This window comes from Schistocerca piceifrons, chromosome 2 (assembly GCF_021461385.2).
Source record: "Schistocerca piceifrons isolate TAMUIC-IGC-003096 chromosome 2, iqSchPice1.1, whole genome shotgun sequence".
In the NCBI taxonomy this organism is placed as follows: Eukaryota; Metazoa; Arthropoda; class Insecta; order Orthoptera; family Acrididae; genus Schistocerca; species Schistocerca piceifrons.
In genome coordinates, this window is record NC_060139.1 from 1,027,623,912 (window position 1) to 1,027,643,830 (window position 19,919).

Genomic DNA, 19,919 nt, shown 5'->3' on the forward strand with positions numbered 1-19,919 from the left:
ACTCCCAGAGGGGCTTTCAGGTATACCATACTGTCTGTACATGATTGAAACCTTCTTGTTCAGCATGTGATTCTTGCTTTGGAAGAGAGCAACTGTGTGGAATCCAATGTTTTTATGTTAAATGGGGCAACACCACATGTCACTCACGCAGTGGAAGATGTGCTTAATGCATCCTTCCCTGAACGTATTATCTCCAGAGGTTTTCCACATTCTGCGAGTGAGTTTTGATTCTGAAATATATAAAAGAACGTGTTTAGCAGGGACACATTCAATCTCTACATGATGTGAAGGCCAGTATACAGGAATACATTGCTCAGATTCTAGTGGAGCTGGTGTGAGCAGCTGTTGATCATGTTGTTCTACGGATGAGCATCTTGTTGACATCTCCAATGCCCATATTGAACAAACTGTGTGGCAGTTAATAATAAAATTAACATTATACCCCTCTCACTTGTTTGGCCTTTTCTATCCACTTCCTGTTCCTAATCCATTACGTATGGAAACATTTCTGTACATCTTTCTTGCATCCAGAGCACCAGATTTACACCTGGTGGCGTAAACTGGAACTTTTTTTCCCAGCGTAAATTGTTTCAGTTTTAATGCATTGGCATATGTTTCATGTTTCACTCTCATTATAATTATAGCCCATGCTCTGTGAGTAGCTGCACTTGAATTATAACCACTCAGTGTATAAGAATTAGTTTCTTTGCAATGGATGATCATACTGCACAGTCATTTTCTATGGTTGTACACTACACTATTAAAAGCAGCCAGTTAATTCTTGTCTATATCATGCTGTTAAGTGGAGTGTGTATTTTGTATTTGAAATGAGGTGTGGAGAACATGAGACTTTGCTGTGAATGTACTACAAAATAAAAGGTTGGATCAATCTACTTAATTGCTTTCTAGTTGCAAATGAAAAAGACGTATCCCAAAAATATAGATATGTTTATAAATGTTATTACAGCTGAATTGACTAACATAGTAGGTGTTCCTTTTCGCAAATTTAACATTAATATTTGTGGAAGAGAGTATTACTACTGGTTGTAAATAATTATGTAGTTCCACTTCCAAATAACTGTAAACTCTTAAGTGCTGGCGGAAAGAAAAGTGCAGGTTTCCAAACATAATTTGAATGATTTTCTCCTTAGAAACTCCACCCATTCTATGTAGGAAAATTTCATTTCCACTTAATAGTGTCACATTGTAACCACAATAGAGTCCAAATCTTAAAACTGTACAATTCAATACTTGTCACTGAGAGCATGTTTATTACGAACACCAGTGTATAGCTAGAACAGAACTGAACTCCTGAATAGAGAGTGCTGCTATTAGCAAATATTCCAGAGTATACAAAAATAAGAAATTTCGAGAACCTTCCAGAAATGATAAGTACTAAATAACAAATAATTACTGGTGGTAGAGTTTGAATGGTGACCTGTAGCATGCCAGCCAGTGACACCAACAGCTAGACCACACGGCATGCACCACAGTTTGGAGCTTGGAAAAACGGTGGACATCTGTTTCAAAAGTTCTCATTGGAGCTGACTGCAGCACCCTGGCTCTAGATCTTGTCAGTGGCCCTCTGTATGGTGCTGCTGGTGGACCCTCAGATTCTGGTCATAGTCTTACTTCCTCTTCACTATAATGAGCATCATAGGTACCACTCCCATCAGAACTTTTGGATTGTCGAGTGGGCATTCACTTTCCTAGAACAAGATGTCTCGTCATTGATCTGCATCTCAGAACTGTAGTAGGGCTTCATGCAGAGGACATGGATGATGTGTCTGCACTTTTGTTTTCTTACTGAAGGGTCATCATCCTCGACTTTGTATGTGACATCCTTCAAGTGACAAAGTATAAGAGATGGTTCAAAGTAGCACTTTAGTCCTAATTTACATAGCTGTAAAATATTCCTAATTTACATAGCTGTAAAAGTCCAAACCAAGTCTCCTGGGCTGTATATCATTGGCCAGTTCTTTTCATTACAGTGCTCTCAATCTTTCTCTTGGGCATCCAGAGTCCGTACGTGAGCCTGCTGTCTTGTATCTTCAGTCCTGGTTAAGAGATTTTCGTTTAGTGAGTAGGTTGTGAGTATCATCCCAATGTAACAGAAACAGTGTATCCAATGTCATTTCAGCCTCATGACCCTGGAGCAGAAAGAAGGTGTGTAACCTGTAGTGTCGTACTTCACTGTGTTGTATGCAGGTGTGATGAAGGATAGTATTGTATCGCAATCTCTCTGTTCGGCAACATTGTACATCAAGAGTGTATCTGCCAATGTCTTATTAAAGCATTCTGTGAGGCCATTCGTCCAGGTATGATAGGCAGTCATCAGTCTGCAGATGATGTCACAGTGTGAAATTACCTCTGATACTAGTCTCAACTGGAAAACTTTTCCACAAGGTCCAAAATAAGGTCTTCTGCAAGGAACTTAGCAATTTCTGGAGCTTCAACAGCCAATAGAGCTCTGATTTCAGTGCAGTGGGTAAGGTAATCAGTGAAGACTACTATCTATTGGTTCCTACTTGTCAGCATTAGGAACCATCCCAAGAGATCGATTCCAGTTTGGTGAAATGGCGATGCCACTGGAATTGGTACCAAATGCCCCAGAGGTAATTGCAGCATGTGCTTCGTTACTGGCATTTCCTTCAGTACCTCGAATAGTGTCCAATAGACTGGTGAAGACCTGGCCAATGACACCTGGATCAGATTCTGTGTAGAGTCTTCACAGATCCAAGGTGACGAGACATTGAAGCATCTTGGGAATACTTCAGAAAAGCTGGACGTAGATGAGCTGGGATATGAATAACCATTAATGCCCCTTGTCCACACTGGTCCACACCGCTGAGTTCCACCAAAGGATTCCTTGAAAGGCAGGTAGTGTCCTTGTTTGGGCCTATGCTTTTGTTTATCACTGTGATGCTGTGCTCTTGAAGCCTCAGTGCTTACCTCATTAGTTGACCCATCAGATACTTCAGGCTAGTCAGCCAGTAGTGAATAGTTTACCAAATAAATATGCCCAGAACTTATTAATGGTCTGAACAACTGTAGAGTAGATCGTCGTCCTCTCAGAGAGCACTCTGGATGCTTAAAGTATCACTGCTAAGCACCGCCAGTCCCCTGTCACCGTAAGCCCTGGGCATGTTTCAGTGACTACCGTATGCGCATCAGTGGAACAAACACTCAATCTCAAGGTGTGCTGTGCACTGATGAGATGGCTGTAGAGATGGAACAGTCGTTAGTGGACAACCTCTGGGGAACCTTCTGCATCTCAGTTGTATAAGGCTAACTTAGGCACGTGGGGCTTTGTTTGAATGGACCCTTCTTTCCCTAGCTGCTTGTGGTACTGAAATGGAATCCTTAAAGTTTTCTCCTTCTCCTCCCAGTGGAATTCGTGGGCTGCTGGTAGGCACTAACAACCAATCAAATAAGAGGGCTCATGTAGCCAGTTCTCCAGGTTCAGGGGTTACACAGAATGTGTCCAAGAATAGTAAGAGAAATGCATGCTGCTGGTCAGAAAGTGTTTTTGATTATGAAATGGAAAGAGGGCAGTTGTGAGAAGGTTTTGTCCTTTTATATTCAAAAATGTTTGGAGGGCACTGTAGCTACTCTAAAATGTGTCAGGCAATTGTGTAATGGCATGCTGTTGGTTGTAAATGCTAGTTCCCAGCAAGCAACAAATCTCCAGAAAACTATGTTCCTCAGATTACACAAGATCTGTTAGAAAAGTATGTGGCTTTAGGCTGGGGGAAAAAATGGCTTACCTGGAGCATAGGACACCTAATCACCCTCAAAGTAGTTCCATTAGGATACCACACACTTCTCCCAGCGGTGCTGCCATTGTTGGAAGCACACTGAAATGGCCTCTTTTGGAATGGAGTTTAGCTCGGTTGTCACTGCTGCCGTAAGGCCCTCTCTTGTCTGAAATCATGTTCGTTTCAGTGGCCCCTTGAGTTTGAGGAACTGCCAGAAGTTGCAGGGGGCCATATCACAAAAGTAAGGGGCCTGTTGAAACAAAGGAATCTGATTTTTTGCCAAAAAATGTGAATCAAGTGCGGAGAATGAAGCATTGTCCTGATGGGAGCACCAATTTCCTGTTGACTGCAAGTCCAGCCTCTTGTGTGTGCAGCATCACGTAGGTGATAGAGGACATCCCTGTAGTAATCTTTGGTGGTTGTTTGACCCTGTGGTGTGTGTGTGTGTGTGTGTGTGTGTGTGTGGAGTCTAGCATGTCCTGTGAGACTTCAACACAAAGCACAAAGTTGCTTTTGCTCCACCAGCAAAAGCTTTGTCACAAATTTTGTCGACACTTTCTTCCTGGCCACATCTTCGGTCACAGTGGAATGTGTCAAAAAAGTACCGATGCCCATATCTTCCACAATTTCTCTGATAGTCACACGATGATTCTGCGTCACCACAGCGTTTAGCTTGGCAGTGAGATGGTCATTTCAGCATGTTGGTGACCGACTGGACCATGACTTGCTCTCCACCGATGAGCAGCCATCTCTAAACTGGGTGTACCATTCCTTAGTCTGTGTGATGCACATAACATCATCACTGAAAACCCTCTGAATCTTCAAAATGGTTTCCTCCAGGCTGTCACCCAGTTTGTCAAAATAGCACTCCTCCAGTTGTTCCACCATTTCCCTTGAAATGAAAAACTAACATGAGCACTACACACTACCTCACTCAGCTGCTGCTTGCCAGCAACTCTCACTATCTACAGATGGGAAAAAATTGACACATCCGCATGAAGGTTCAAGGTCAGCTTATGCAAGTGCGCTAGATTCAAATCCAAAAAAACAAAAAAAAAAGTCAGATACTTTTCTAACAGACCTCGTATGCCATAGAAATGGAGCTCCACGACATCTTGAACTTGAGCAAAGGTGTTGTGTTGTGTCAGCATCTGGTAGACATTCCCAAGGAGGAATTGAAAAATGAGTGGACTCAGGAAGGGGTTGTCAATGTGCAGAATATATTGAAAAGTGTGGATGGTATCTATTAAAATCTGACTCCTTCATCCATACCTTCAATAGCACGAAACTCCTGGAGCCTGTTAAAGCAGGTTTCTTTCACCTAAGTGTACAGCCTCATGTCCCCAACCCCATGCACTGTTTTAAATGTCAGCACTTTGGGCACACCACCTTAGGATGGAAGGGTGAAGCCAGTTGGGGCAAATGTGACAGAGCCACCCATGACGGAGGGGTTCCTTCTCACCCCTGAAAAAAAATGGTTCAAATGGCTCTGAGCACTATGGGACTTAACATCTATGGTCATCAGTCCCCTAGAACTTAGAACTACTTAAACCTAACTAACCTAAGGACAGCACACAACACCCAGCCATCACGAGGCAGAGAAAATCCCTGACCCCGCCGGGAATCGAACCCGGGAACCCGGGCGTGGGAAGCGAGAATGCTACCGCATGACCACGAGATGCGGGCTCACCCCTGAGGTGTGGAAATTGCGCTGGGAATCACCCTGTCTCGAGTAGGGATTGCAGTGTCTTCCATGAAGAAAGGAAAATATAGGAAATTAAAACATCGAAACACATCCTGTATGGTGAGGCGAAGAATATCTGTAAGGCCACACAGTAGAGTGTCAGAGCATGTCGATGTTATTCGGCATGACTGTTCCGCTGTTTCTGCTTCAGGGCCTATGGAATTCGAAGTCAGCTCAGGGCAACCATCTTGCCCACAAAAATTTAAGTAGACTTCAGAATATTGATCAGCAGAGCCTAAATGAGCTTGTCTTGATCCTCAAGCCATTCAAAGAAGCTATCAATGATTTAAAACGAGACAACTATCTGACTATCCATTTGGTACTTCTCTGGCAGTGTTAACTTCTGGGCGACTACTTGTGCCCTAGTGAATTGTATAGTGTTGCCATGGCAGTAGTTAAAATAAAATGCAGAAGTTACATAGATGGAAGGAGTGATAAGATTAAACTGCATTTGTACCACAAGATAGGAACATTTTTGTGTCTCATATTGTGATCTTTTGATGCTGAGCACTGAAGAGAGAGATAATGTTTTCAAAGAGTTTGGAGCTCTGTGTGTAAATGTTTCAGGTGAGTGAGCAACTGTATACGCTTATTATTCTGTGCTCCTGGAGCACGATTATGAGTTAATGTTGTTACAAAATTGTAGTTCACAAAAGGTACATAAGACTCATCGAAACTACCACATCAATTGAAAGTCCGGACCATGTGGACAAGCACTTTGAAGTAGCATTCTACCTCTCGAATGCTGTTACCAAAGAGATGAAGATGGGGAAGTGATATTCTTGGATGGTGGGAAGAGCATGAAAAGACCTTACCTTCTCTGGCATGTGTGGGTAAGAGTGTGTACTGTGTATTCCAGCCTCAAGCAGCTCTAGTGAGAAGAAATTCAGGGGTGCAAGTTTGGTTGTTTCCGAGCATTGCTGGACCCTGATGTTGTGGATGACCTTTTATTGGTTCGCAGTAAAAGTGATCTGTTAAATACTTGTAATTTAGATTAATTGATGTTGATACTACTCATATATTAAAATAACACTCTGATGCAATGCTATATAAATTTAATGATCCTTTCCAATGCTCTCCTAAAAATACCTAGTTGGTGGACCAACATCTCTCGGCAATTTCTTAACGTTCTGATAACCAATGACACAGCATTGTCACATTGCTTATAAGGGTCATTAAGTGATGCTGGGCTGGTTTTAAACCCACACACCTAGGAACAGGTATTGTAAAGCAGTCTATGGTAGCGCAAGGTAGACTGCTGTTTACAGTGTTAATGGAATGAGACTAGTAATATTTACTAACAATTCAAGTGCATCAGTTTGTGTATTTTTTGGTAATGCTGATTTGCATTTGTAGGTTAATAACGTGCTGGGTAGAGTATCATTCATTTCTGTAATTTTTTGACATCTGCTGTAAATTTACTATAATATTTAGTCACTATTCACAGAATCCACTTCATCTTCGTATCCTGTTTTTTTGTTCTGTTGTCATACGTGGTAACTTGTCAATAGGGTGCGCGTGCGCGCACGGTGTGTGTGTGTGTGTGTGTGTGTGTGTGTGTGTCTCAATGTGATTGTTAGACTCTCTCTGAATAGACAATATATTAAAATAAATTTGCAATTGTCATTGCAAAGAAAGCATAGAACAGTATTTACAGCTAACCCATCAGTATTAGTAAATAACTAATGATTCACATTGGGTTCATATGGGTGACACTTAAGTATCGACATCTAGACAACTTGTCTGTGATTGCAGTAATAAATTTTATACACCTATCCTCCTTGTTGATCAATTTGTCTTTTAGTAAAACCATTTCAAAATCCCTACAGTAGTTCTTGAGATTAGCCTCCACATACAGACAGAAAAACACAGCAGGGGACTTTCAGTAATAATATGTAGAGATAACAGTCATTTCCAACCATTGGGTGTCTAATGGCAATGTCGCGAGTGCTCCCTTATACTAGTGTACGTGCACTGCTATCCATGCTGGTAAAGTGCGGTGGTACCAGCCAACAGACTTAAGTGACATGTTGTTGTTTACATGGCCAGCGGCAGAGACTGGAGAGTCAAGTCGTAGTGTGTAAAGACATGACAAGTTTGGAGATGACTTCATAGATCCGCTGGCAAGTTTAAAGTGAGTTTATGGGGCTTGTTTCTGATCTCTTTAATGAATTGTAATTTAGTGATGAAGATATTTCTTGAGGCAAGTAAGCTGATGAACCAATCTCTCCCTTATGTTGTCTGCACAAGCTTTTTGAGCAAATTGGATTAGACCAGTCAGGATCGTACAGAATAGGTATTAAATCTAACCTCACATACAGAAGACAGTTTTGAGGCAATAGAGGACACTAGGACAGCATTTGTTGATTTGACAGCAGCTTAAGCACAATCAGTTATCGAATGTTCCTGCACAAAATGCATGGAATAACTAAATATTACCATTGTATGTGATTAATTCAAGATTTCCTTCAAAATAGATTTTTCATAGTGCAGCCGATGGAGGGGCCCAAAGGACATGTTGTCTCCTCCCTTATTTATACCAGTGATCAACCCCTTCCTAAAAATGTATGAAGTTTCATCTATGCGGATGATCTTGCCATCTCTGGACAGAGTGACACGTTTGAACAGGTGGAATTACATCTTAACACTGCTTGGGGGAATGACATCTTAACACTGCTGGGGGAATTGGGTAAATACTACTGTAAAAACCAGTTAAAACCAAATCTCAGCAAACCTCAAGTTTGCACAGTCCACCTGAGGCACAAATAAACCCTCAGGGAACTTCTAGTGATTTGGAGAGGGTTGCAGTTGGAACGCAGTTTCCAACCCAAAAATGGGGTCAGTCTTGACTTTCAAGCAGCATGTTTGAATTTAAAGCAAAATGTATCTGCAAGACACAACATATTGTGTGAAGTTATGTGAACCTCTCAGGGGTGCAGCAACAGTGAAAACTACAGCTTTATATTCATGATATGCAGCTGGTGAATATGCTACCTATATTTGGTACAACTCAGCACACCTAAACTAGTGGATATTGCTCTTAATGAGTCATGTAGACTCATTACTGGCTGTCTGAAATCTACACCATGAGATAAACTGTGCCATTAGCTGGAATTGCACCTCCAGACATCAGTCATAAGGTACCCTCTTAAAGATTAGCGTCCGGGAAAAGTTTCATGACGTCAACATGTTACGTGATCAACAGACGTGATCCCATCTATCTGTATGGAAGATGAGGTCTGTACACCATTAGGTGAAACCATTGGAAAGTCTACCTGCTGGTTTCACTGAAGAATGGCCCATGTAGTAAACTCTGAACAGGCTCAAAACAGGTTTGCAAGGTCAAAAGACAATTTGCAGAAGCGGAGTTTGTGACTGCAGAGTTCAATAATATATGAGTGCACTTACACCAGTGAAGATTATGTACTGCAAATGCACCATTGTCTTCAAATTTAAATTAGCAAGTAGTTTATAGATACTATTATGTGTATATGTATATGAGGAACTGAGGACCATAAGGACTTAAAGCACACCATTTTTGATTGTGAGAGTATAGCATTTATTAATGCTTCTGACATCTCTTGATCTTATGGTGAGTCAAGTTCATCTTTGCTATAGGCCCATATTATATATACTAACATTCATGAAAAGCTGTCTCACCAGTTTCCCCGATATTCACTTAAATGTGGGCTCCATGATGGTGTGCTTTAGACCCTTATTGTTCTCAGTGCCACGTATGTATTTATCTTGTATGTTGAAGTTTGATGTTTTTGACATGATTAAATAAGTAAATACTATTGAACCTTTTGAAAAGCAAAGCTCCAGTAATCGGAGGAATAAAATAAAAGATGAAGTTTGGCATTGAAAAATTTTATGCTTGTTGGTTCTGAAAATTCAAAAAGGAGAAGAGACGTATTGAGAAACAATTACTCATTATTTTAGTTTTGACTCCAATACTCAAAATCACCTTTTACTTCAACTTTCTGATGAAAACAGTAAGTTGCATTTATGCCACATATGGTATGTGATGAGAGCAGGGTAATGAATGATTGATATGTGGAATGAACTGTTTGAACTTTCAAGTGTCAGTCTGTTGTTATTGCCGAAAATAAACACCAACAGCAACTCATTAATTGGTTTTGATTCAGAGTCAAACAAAACCAAACAGTAAACTAATGAAAGTGTGGGTGACCTACACAGCATAAAGATGATAATGGTTTATTTTTCCAACATCGAGGAGGTTCTACATTATGAATTTTTGCCATAGATTACCATGTCATGTAACCAATATTAAATTGATTTATGTCATATGTGTCAAAATAATAATGCATCAAAATAATAATAATAATAATTATTATTATTATTATTATTATAAAGAGTTGTATTAAAAGTTAAATCAAAATTAGCAAGTACAATTCGTGAAACACTAACAAGTACAATATCTAAAGTCAAATGTATGGGAGAAGTATCTCAGCCATTTGAAATAAAAACTGATCTTAGACAAGGTCATGGTTTATCACCTTTGCATTTAATTGTTTTCTAGAAAAAATTGTAAGGATTTGGAATTTGAAGCCAAAAAATCACAAAATTGAAACAATAACTCTGGGAAGGAAAACAAATGGAATTAAGGTAAACTGCTTTTCGTTTGCGGGTGATTTTGGAATACTTTCAGAAAACCTGACAGAAGCAGTTATTCAGATAAACCTTCTGGAAAAAATAGCAAACAGAACTGGTCTCAAAATTTCAGCTGTAAAAACAAAATTCATGACAAATATAAAAAAAATGCACAAAAATTCATAGAAAAAAATAGTTAAAATAGAGCGAGTAAATAAATTTAAATATCTGGGAGAGACTATACAACAGAATGGACTAGAAAAACCTGCACTAGATGTAAGGATTAACAAAATGGAAAGAGCATATGGTTTGACCAAAAATATTTACAACAAGAAATGTATATTGAGAAAAACAAAACTAAAACACTACACCACAGTGGTACGACTGGAATGTTTATATGGATCTGAATGCCTAACGATGAAGTATAAGATAGACAGACTAGAGGTACTGGAAAGAAGGACTATTAGGAAAATAATGGATGCAATAAAAACTGCAGATGGTTGGAAAATAAGAAGTAATGAGGATATCTACAAAAATATAGAGAAAATATCTGAAGCAATGGCCAAACAAAGATTAACCTTTTTCGGACACCTCTATCAAATGGATGGAAATAGACTAACAAAAGATATACTCCCATATTTTTGGAAGAAGAAATCGACAATAGCATGGATTACAGGAGTAAGGAAAGATCTAGAACGAAACAACATCAAAGAATCAGAAATAGCAGAAAGAAACAGTTTTAAAAATAAAATACTAAATTTGGAAGACTTTCAAAGCATAAGAAATAAAAAATGGGGAACAACATGGACAGAAAAAAGGAAGAGACTTCATGGGGAGAAAATGAAGGAATACTGGAAAAAATAGGAAACGACAAAAAAGGAAGAAGAGGAACTGAAGTTGTTAATGTGATCCTAGAGGGGGAAAAAGTGTCAAATTCCATCTACCTTGAAATTGTGACTCACTCCCCCCTCCCCAATCCTTATTTTTCAGTTATTATATCAAAGAAAAATTTTTGTGGAGCAAAAATAAAGTTATAGGTGCCAAGCAACTTCAAACTGCTGGGGCAAGCTGTCTGAGACACAATTTTAATAAAATAAGAATTATTTGTATGCGATGATCCATCACGTTATCGTAGTTCAGTTGAAAAGTGCAAAATTGGTGGAGCATTATCTTGTAAGACACCTACAGTTCATAGATTTTGTGCAAGATATGTAAGTGGAATGTGGGGACACACCCTAGCACAACCTAATAGAAGTTGGTGAGTTTTCTTTTTGCTCTCATGAAACAATGTTTTCCTTGAAAGAAGAGGAGACAGCAATGTCTGAATAATGCAAATGAAATAAGATTTGAAAAAATTCTATTGGCTTCTTTACATCTGATAATGCAGTAGAGCCCTGGTAATTCAAGATAATTGTCGCCAAGGCTACCTCAAATTACAAAACACTCCGAAAATGTGGAAATCTGAGCAAATCCATGAGTAAGTCATGAATAAATGTCTAATGAGCATAGTAATGATAATTTAAAAAAAAAACAATATAGTACATTCCTGTGTTAAATGTATATGGCCCCACATTTCCAACTTGCAAAAATATAAGTTACGTTTTAAAGAAATTGTCCATAGTCCATTTTAAAAAATAGAACCTCCTTTTTTAGTAGCAATGTCATGCCATCTTCTAAGAAGCATGGTATCAGTTGGAGTAGCTTCTGCTTGCTGCTCAATATAATGCAATGCCACACCTAGTGCTGCCAAAAACAGTCAGTGTGGTTGATCTTCAGACAATTCCTCATTGTCACAGTCTTCAGCCGTTTCACTAACCATTTCAACAATTGCAAGATCTATCACCACAAACTATTCATCATTGTTCATCCATTCTGAAATAAGACTCGCATTCACATTTTCACATCCACCAAGCTTTTCCATCAGTTCTGCCAATGGTAGGTCATCTTCAGCTGTAACTTAGGTATCCATTTCTGTCCATAAAATCCAGTTCCAAGACTTTTTAGTGTCTCCACCTTTATTTCAGATCCTGAATTGGCTATCCAGTAAATTATGTCTGTTATCATAGATTTTTTATACAAACTCTCTGAGAGTTCCTTCACCTTCTGTTGTTTGTAGAAGTATCTGAAGCAGATGACAACAATACCAATGCATAAATACCGTCACATTGTAGTTCTTCCTCATCAGCAATGCAATGGATTGTCAAGGATTAAGATTACTTTGGAAGGAAACTACTTTTTATGTAGGTATCTTTTGGTCTCTGGAACCAAATCTTTGAAAAACTGCTTTATAAAAATATTTTGTAGAACCAACCAGAATTTTGGTGGAGGTATGTAACAGGCGGTGCACAAGCAGTGATATTTAGTAAAATTCTAGGCTTAACAGACTTCCCTGTTACCGCAGCTTCTGTTTATAGCCTCCACATGCATTCAATGCAGCAATAAATTTAAACTTCTCTTTATGTTTTTTGTAGTCCACTGCAGCCTTTTCTTCTTTTGAGGCTAGAGTTTTAAATGGAAGCAATTTATGATTTAGCCTTATTTCATCACAGTTATACAGTCGTTCAGGAATGAGGTTTTCTTCTTGTAGAATTTTTCATAATTTCTCACAAAATTGTACAACAGTTTGTGAATCGGTAGAAAACTTTTCCCTGAAAATTTCAAGCTGCCTTGTGCTGTATCGCTTCTTTCACCTATCAAACTATCCTGATCTTGCAGTAAAATCGTCCCCACATTCCTTTGACTCATATCTAAAAATTACAGCTTTTTCTTGCCGAAGAAGCCTTGAAATTGGGCTTCCTTTTTGTCTTTGTTGAGTAAACTAACCAACCAAAGCTTCACTCGTTTTTTCATACTCAGATTTTTTTCATTAACTTCCATTCGAATGATGAATTTGTCAAATCTCACCTGCTGCCGTCCCCAATAATCAGTCTTTCCTTCTCATCCCGTCCGGTAAGTCTCCCATGACCATGAGTGCTGGGTGACTGTACCCCTTTTCCTAAATCTCTCCAGTCCTTTTCCTTCGCCTCTCTTCCTTCCCCTTCTACTCTTCTGCCGGAAGAAGGAGCCACGGCCTCTGAAAGCTTGCATAAGTTAAACCTTTTTGTGAGTGTGTTCTCCTGCGCCCACTTAGTGAGTAGATTTTTTTAAGTCCATCCAGTTACATTATATTATCAAAAATTATTTTTGTTGAAATAGAACACTTGCTTGATAAAGCTTCTCAGGTTTGGTTTCTGTTTCTATGCCAATCTCCAAATGTCACTCCACTGACTCCATACTCAGCAGCAAGTTTTTTTTTGGGTGGGGGGAACACACATGTACATACGTGTAGTACACTGCAGATACCACTTAAATGTGACATGGATGGTCTCATTACAGTACAGATGTTACTACATAACCAACCACAGTACAGAACATAAAACAATGATCACTCAATGTTGTAAAATGTATACTGTGTGGGTATTTAGGTGTACTGCATTTTAATGACTACTCTTGCTGAAGAGGCACAACAACAGGGATAACAAGAAGGATGTCGTGTAATGTCAACTGATTGTCAGGTGGTGCCAATTAGTGAAGGGTTGACAAAGAAACAGCAAGTGCACTCCTCAAAACCTAATGGTACCTGTCCACCTGTAATAGAAATGATAAGCAGTCTGAGAACAAGATTGTTTTTGTGCATTATGAACGGAAACCCTAAATGGGACAGTTGTGCCTGTATTGTACATGGAAATTTGAAAGTAAGTTCAAAAAGTAATACATTCAAAAGTGCTTAAAATGTACATGTGACAACATATGAAAACAGATTTTTACTGTATTTTTATGTAAAATTTTAATTTCCGTAAGACCAGCTCGAATTACACAGAACAGAACTTGAATCACCAGGACTCTACTGTATAGACTTGATAATGGAACTATTTTTTCTGAAACTTTAGTAGATGAACAAAGTATCAGTTTGGAAAATAATTTTTGCCATTTATATGTCAGATATTTTTCTAACCTACCTGCCCGATTAAGGGATCTGACATTCCACGCACCGATCCGTAGAACACCAGTTTTCTTTCTCCTGATAACGACGTCCTCCTGAGTAGTCCCCGCCCGGAGATCCGAATGAGGGACTATTTTACCTCTGGAATATTTTACCCAAGAGGACGCCATCATCATTTAACCATACAGTAAAGCTGCATGCCCTCGGAAAAAATTACGGCTGTAGTTTCCCCTAGCGTTCAGCTGTTCGCAGTACCAGCACAGCAAGACCTTTTTGGTTAGTGTTACAAGGCCAGATCAGTCAACCATCCAGACTATTGCCCCTGCAACTACTGAAAAGGCTGCTGCCCCTCTTCAGGAACCACACATTTGTCTGGCCTCTCGACAGATACTCCTCCGTTGTGGCTGCACCTATGGTACAGCCATCTGTATCGCTGAAGCATGCAAGACTCCCCACCAATGGCAAGGTACGTGGTTCATGGGGGTAGCTCAGATGGAAACCCAGTTCTAAGCAAAGAAGGGAAAGCAGAAAGGTGGAAGGCGTATATAGAGGGTCTATACAAGGGCGATGTACTTGAGGACAATATTATGGAAAGGGAAGAGGATGTAGATGAAGATGAAATGGGATATACGATACTGCATGAAGAGTTTGACAGAGCATGAAAGACCTGAGTCAAAACAAGGCCCCGGGAGTAGACAACATTCTATTAGAACTACTGACAACCTTGGGAGAGCCAGTCCTGACAAAACTCTACCATCTGGTGAGCAAGATGTATGAGACAGCTGAAATACCCTCAGAGTTTAAGAAGAATGTAATAATTACAATCCCAAAGAAAGCAGGTGTTGACAGATGTGAAAATTACCGAACTATCAGTTTAATAAGTCACAGATGCAAAGTACTAACGCGAATTCTTTACAGACAAATGGAAAAATTGGTAGAAGCAGACTTCAGCGAAGATCAGTTTGGATTCCGCAGTAATGTTGGAACACGTGAGGCAATATTGACCCTATGACTTATCTTAGAAAATAGATTAAGGAAAGGCAAACCTACATTTCTAGCATTTGTAGACTTAGAGAAAGCTTTTGACAGTGTTGACTGGAATACTCTCTTTCAAATTCTAAAGGTGGCAGGGGTAAAATACAAGGAGCGAAAGGCTATTTACAATTTGTACAGAAACCAGATGGCAGTTATAAGAGTCAAGGGTCATGAAAGGGAAGCCGTGGTTGGAAAGGGAGTGAGACAGGGTTGTAGCCTCTCCCCGATGTTATTCAATCTTTATATTGAGCAAGCAGTGAAGGAAACAAAAGAAAAATTCGGAGTAGGTATTAAAATCCATGGAGAAGAAATAAAAATGTTGAGGTTCCCTTAAAGTAGTAAAGGAGTTTTGCTATTTGGGGAGCAAAATAACTGATGATGGTCGAAGTAGAAAGGATATAAAATGTAGACTGGTAATGACAAGGAAAGCGTTTCTGAAGAAGAGAAATTTGTTAACATCGAGTATAGATTTAAGTTTCTGGAAGGCGTTTCTGAAAGTATTTGTATGGAGTGTAGCCATGTATGGAAGTGAAACATGGACGACAAATAGTTTGGACAAGAGGAGAATAGAAGCTCTTGAAATGTGCTACAGAAGAATGCTAGATTAGATGGGTAGATCACATAACTAATGAGGAGGTATGGAATAGAACTGGGGAGAAGAGGAGTTTGTGCCACAACTTGACTAGGAGAAGGGATCGGTTGGTAGGACATGTTCTGAGGCATTAAGGGATCACCAATTTAATATTGGGGGGCAGCGTGGAGGGTAAAAATTGTAGAGGGAGACCAAGAGATGAGTACACTAACAAATTTAGAAGGATGTAGGCTGCAGTACGTACTGGGAGATGAAGCAGCTTGCACAGGATAGAGTAGCATGGAGAGCTGCATCAAACCAGTCTCAGGACTGAAGACCACAACAACATAGGTCAGATATATTAGACTTATGTACCTAATCATTACCTCTCTATCACTTGAGTATGTACCCAGTTCTCATGAATGGAAAAACTAATATCTTCGTAATGAAACAGTAACTTGCCACTGCTGAATACATTTACGAAGAAAGTAAAATTACTTCACACTGCACCAGGCTCTGTTTGGAAAAACTAACATCCATGTAAACAATGAACAACAGGTTTATTACTAATAACAGAAATTCACTCTTCCCTTACTTGCAGCATAAATTCACACGAATAGTTATCAGTCAAAGTCTCTGCCCTACTAAACACTTCTGACAGTGACTGTAGGGAAGGTGAGCACCCGTAGGTGCAGCGGTGGTATCTGGAGTTGTTCTCCACAATTTGGCTTGTTATTTTTGTTGCCTTAATGACAGTCTGTTTTGCTTGCTTTGTCATGGCCCTTGGACTCTTGGGCTTAGACAATTAGCGGTGCAGTATGTCACACTGGTGGGCTACGTGACCTGACACCACACAGGGCAGTTATCAGTGTAATGTAAAATAATTTGTATAATTCATTTTCATTTGGAGACTAATACTACAGTAGAGAAAGGTCAAGATTTTATGTCAAGAACCATGGAATACATTTTGCAATGTATAGGAACTGCCTTAGGAATTATGTACATGAAGTACATGTCTGTATAGTAACTCCTGTTTCGAAGGGTCTGTGCTTGTATTCTAACAAGGCTTACAGTCTGTCAGTTGTTCAGATGGGCATCACGTATTTCGTCTTCATTTTGCAACAAATGTAGTGTGTCATGTAGTGTGTCAGTTTTTACTGTCAGAAATGGAAATTTTGCTGAGCTACTGTACGTACATTTCTATGGTTCCAGGTTGCTCTTTACCACACTCCAGCACTCCGTGGACCTCTACGTAGACTACTTCCTCCTCGATACAGTGAACTTGTTGGTCTACAGCACATGAAAATATATCTCTTTGATGATTCACTGCTCATTAGTGGGTATGTACATTTCATGCCATAAAGTAATTCATGCAGAATTGGATTAAAATTACAGTGTTTTGGATGCAGAAGAGTCGAGAATCTAGGAATAAAGGTGGGATACCTCTTCACAGCAGTTAAATCTCTGAGCATTCCCATGAAATGAGATGAAATGAGAATTACCTGTTAATGATAGCTCTGAATGATTTATTTTCTTTGACATGGAAATTAACTAGCTTCACATCATAGTTTTTACACGAGATATTGATATGGGTTTATTACGTTTTCTGTTATTGTTTTGATTGGTGCCTTAAATGTACTATAACATATCTCTTTTTTTCCATGGTTACATTAGCAGGTGGGTGGGCAGACTTTGTGTCAGTTGATTTGAACTTCTTTCATTTTCTGAATACTGCAGTACACGCTAGATTTTTTTGAGTTGATTGTATTTTATCCAGCAGTGTTGAGTCGTCATCAGTTGCAAGAAATTTTCAATCTCTCTCGTCAAGTTAGATAATATGTAGAGAAGTTTCCTGTCTGTGACCTGCCTACACCTCTCCAGTCTAGCAGAATTGCCATTAACCAAAAAACTTGTCCGTTTATGATCTCAGTTGTTTTTATAGTAGCTTTGTATCTATCTGTAATAAGTACCTCGTTATAATGTGTTACTGAAGAGTTATAGGCATGAAATTCTTAAGATGGTACTATTTGTGTAAAGAGAAAGTTTTCACAGTAAGTGCACCCTACTTGTTTACTAATGACTTTTTGTTAAAGACCTAGTATGTCTGTTGTTTGAGTAAAATCTCAGTGTCGAGCTATTCATCAGTATTAACTTTTCTTGCTTCCTCAAAAGTTAGTGTGGCTGTACCACATCTTGCAGCGTCAGCCATTGTGCCCTATTAAGTGCTCTTTGCTTCTCTGATTCACATAAGACTGATTACTGCATGCCATAGAGAAGATGGCAAAATTAATCATTGAGCCTGTCATAAGTTAAAGTTTGAGCATGCCTGAGACAGTGGTACAAGACAGACACAAAGAAAAATATTGCTTAGAATTCTGAATTGCACAACCTGTATGGGTTGGATCATGCTCTGTGTATAGCATACTTTAGAGTGCTGTAATTATTTAGGTGTTTGTATGTTCTGTGGACCATAACTGTGACGTCTTGCTATGATATAGAATGTCAGTTTCACAATCGTAGTACATCATCTTAGCAGAAAACACAGCAAGATGCTGACCATTATTCATTCAGAAATTCTTTTCTAGAGTAGTAATAGTTTTCCAGCAGATAGGATTTCAGTTTGTGTTTGAATTTAATTTTACTATCCATTAATTTCCATACATCACTTGGTAGGTGATCAAAATTTTTTATGGATGAATGCCTCACTCGTTTCTGTTGTGCCTTGCTAGGGCTAAGTGATGGATTGTGTAAATACTGATGTAATAAATTCTGTATAAAGTAGTATATATTCTATGTATTCACATTCATTTGTACACTTTTCAGGGCAAATCTGAGTAACGACTACTTCACAAATAGACAAGATCGCTATATATTGGTGGAGGATTGTCGTCCACTGGCAGACTTTTATGATGACCTTGTTGAGCGAGTCAGTGAGTTTTCACTGCAACTTTGGCCAGGCAATAGAATACAACTTCATCACAAATGGAACATTCATCCATTTAAAGGACGTTATGAAGAATTTGCAGCTGCTGCTCGTGCAAACATTCATAATTTCTTGGACAATGCTTTGCATCAAGCACAACAACAGTCACATAGTCAGTGTTGGTGCCCTAAACATACTATCTTGGTATTGTCAAATTACAGTTGCTTCAGAATTACAAAAAGAGAGTAAATAAAATAAGCAAGAGTGAAAGACACCTATGTTTATTATGCCTCACTGTACATTCTTTGAAAGAAGAATTTGTAGGGAGTTTGTGTTCTCTTATTGTTAATTCTAATGCAGTCATTATCTTTCTTGCTCCTCCAGTAGTGAACTAGTCCAAATGTATAAGTAAATGTAGCTTAAATCACAAAAAATAATCCATAAAATTACGTCTAATTGAAAGATATATTTCGATTTGCCTTTAGTAAGTAAAATGTGTGTGTGTTTTTGGGGGGGGGGGGGGGGGATCCTGTTAAATGAGTGTGTCATAAGCATTCTACAAATTGTGTACAATTATATGTGACGACAATATTTAGTGTGGGTCCTGTGTGGAATTACTTGCGGTGAAGTGTTTTTTATATGCTCCAGGTGGTGATACTTGCATTTTCCCACTTGTGGAGATGGGCCAGCTTGGTGTCCGACAAGACAGCCGTGTTACTTTGCAACTGCTGAAATGTGCAGCTTCTGGCTCCACCGTGCATCTTGCCACAGGGTACTTCAACCTAACTGCACAGTATATGGAAAGCATCATACATCAGTCTGCAGCAGAGTATTCTGTCCTCATGGCTCACCCCACTGTAAGTTTTGCGAACTTAACTTTATTAACTTTTTGCTGTCGACAGCTGTACACACTGAATTCTTATCTACTTGATATAACTAGGCATATGGTTTAAATGCAGTGCATCTTTAGGTAAAACTCTAGAATAGGGCCAGTGGCATACTTACGTGTTTCATGCAGGAATGTTAGTGCTTCCCGTGAGGTACAATGGGAACAAAAGAAGCAGCAAGCAGACAACGTATTTTGAAGTAATAGATTTGTAAGAAAAGGTGCAACTGTTCTGTAAATGAGGATTATAAATTTAATTGTTCCTTGTGTGAGTCATAGCTGTTTAAACTGTGTTAGCATCTGCAAACCAAGGACATTGTCGCAACCCACGATATATTTGAAAAAGCAGTGAATTGTTTCCTTGCTCTGTGTTGCTGAGCAATCAATCTGCATGAGCACACTGAAT

General features: G+C 39.2%; 1 protein-coding gene across 5 annotated transcripts in view; it reads left to right on the top strand.

Moving 5' to 3' along the window:
• The window catches only part of LOC124776434 (CDP-diacylglycerol--glycerol-3-phosphate 3-phosphatidyltransferase, mitochondrial), a 102,995-nt gene that overhangs the window by 37,412 nt on the left and 45,664 nt on the right, over window positions 1-19,919 (top strand). For all 5 annotated transcript variants that reach the window (XM_047251430.1, XM_047251431.1, XM_047251428.1 and 2 more), the window contains 3 exons: window positions 16,917-17,044; window positions 18,528-18,799; window positions 19,276-19,484. In XM_047251430.1, coding sequence (XP_047107386.1) covers window positions 16,917-17,044; window positions 18,528-18,799; window positions 19,276-19,484 — 609 coding nt within the window. The remainder of the gene's footprint in view (window positions 1-16,916; window positions 17,045-18,527; window positions 18,800-19,275; window positions 19,485-19,919) is intronic.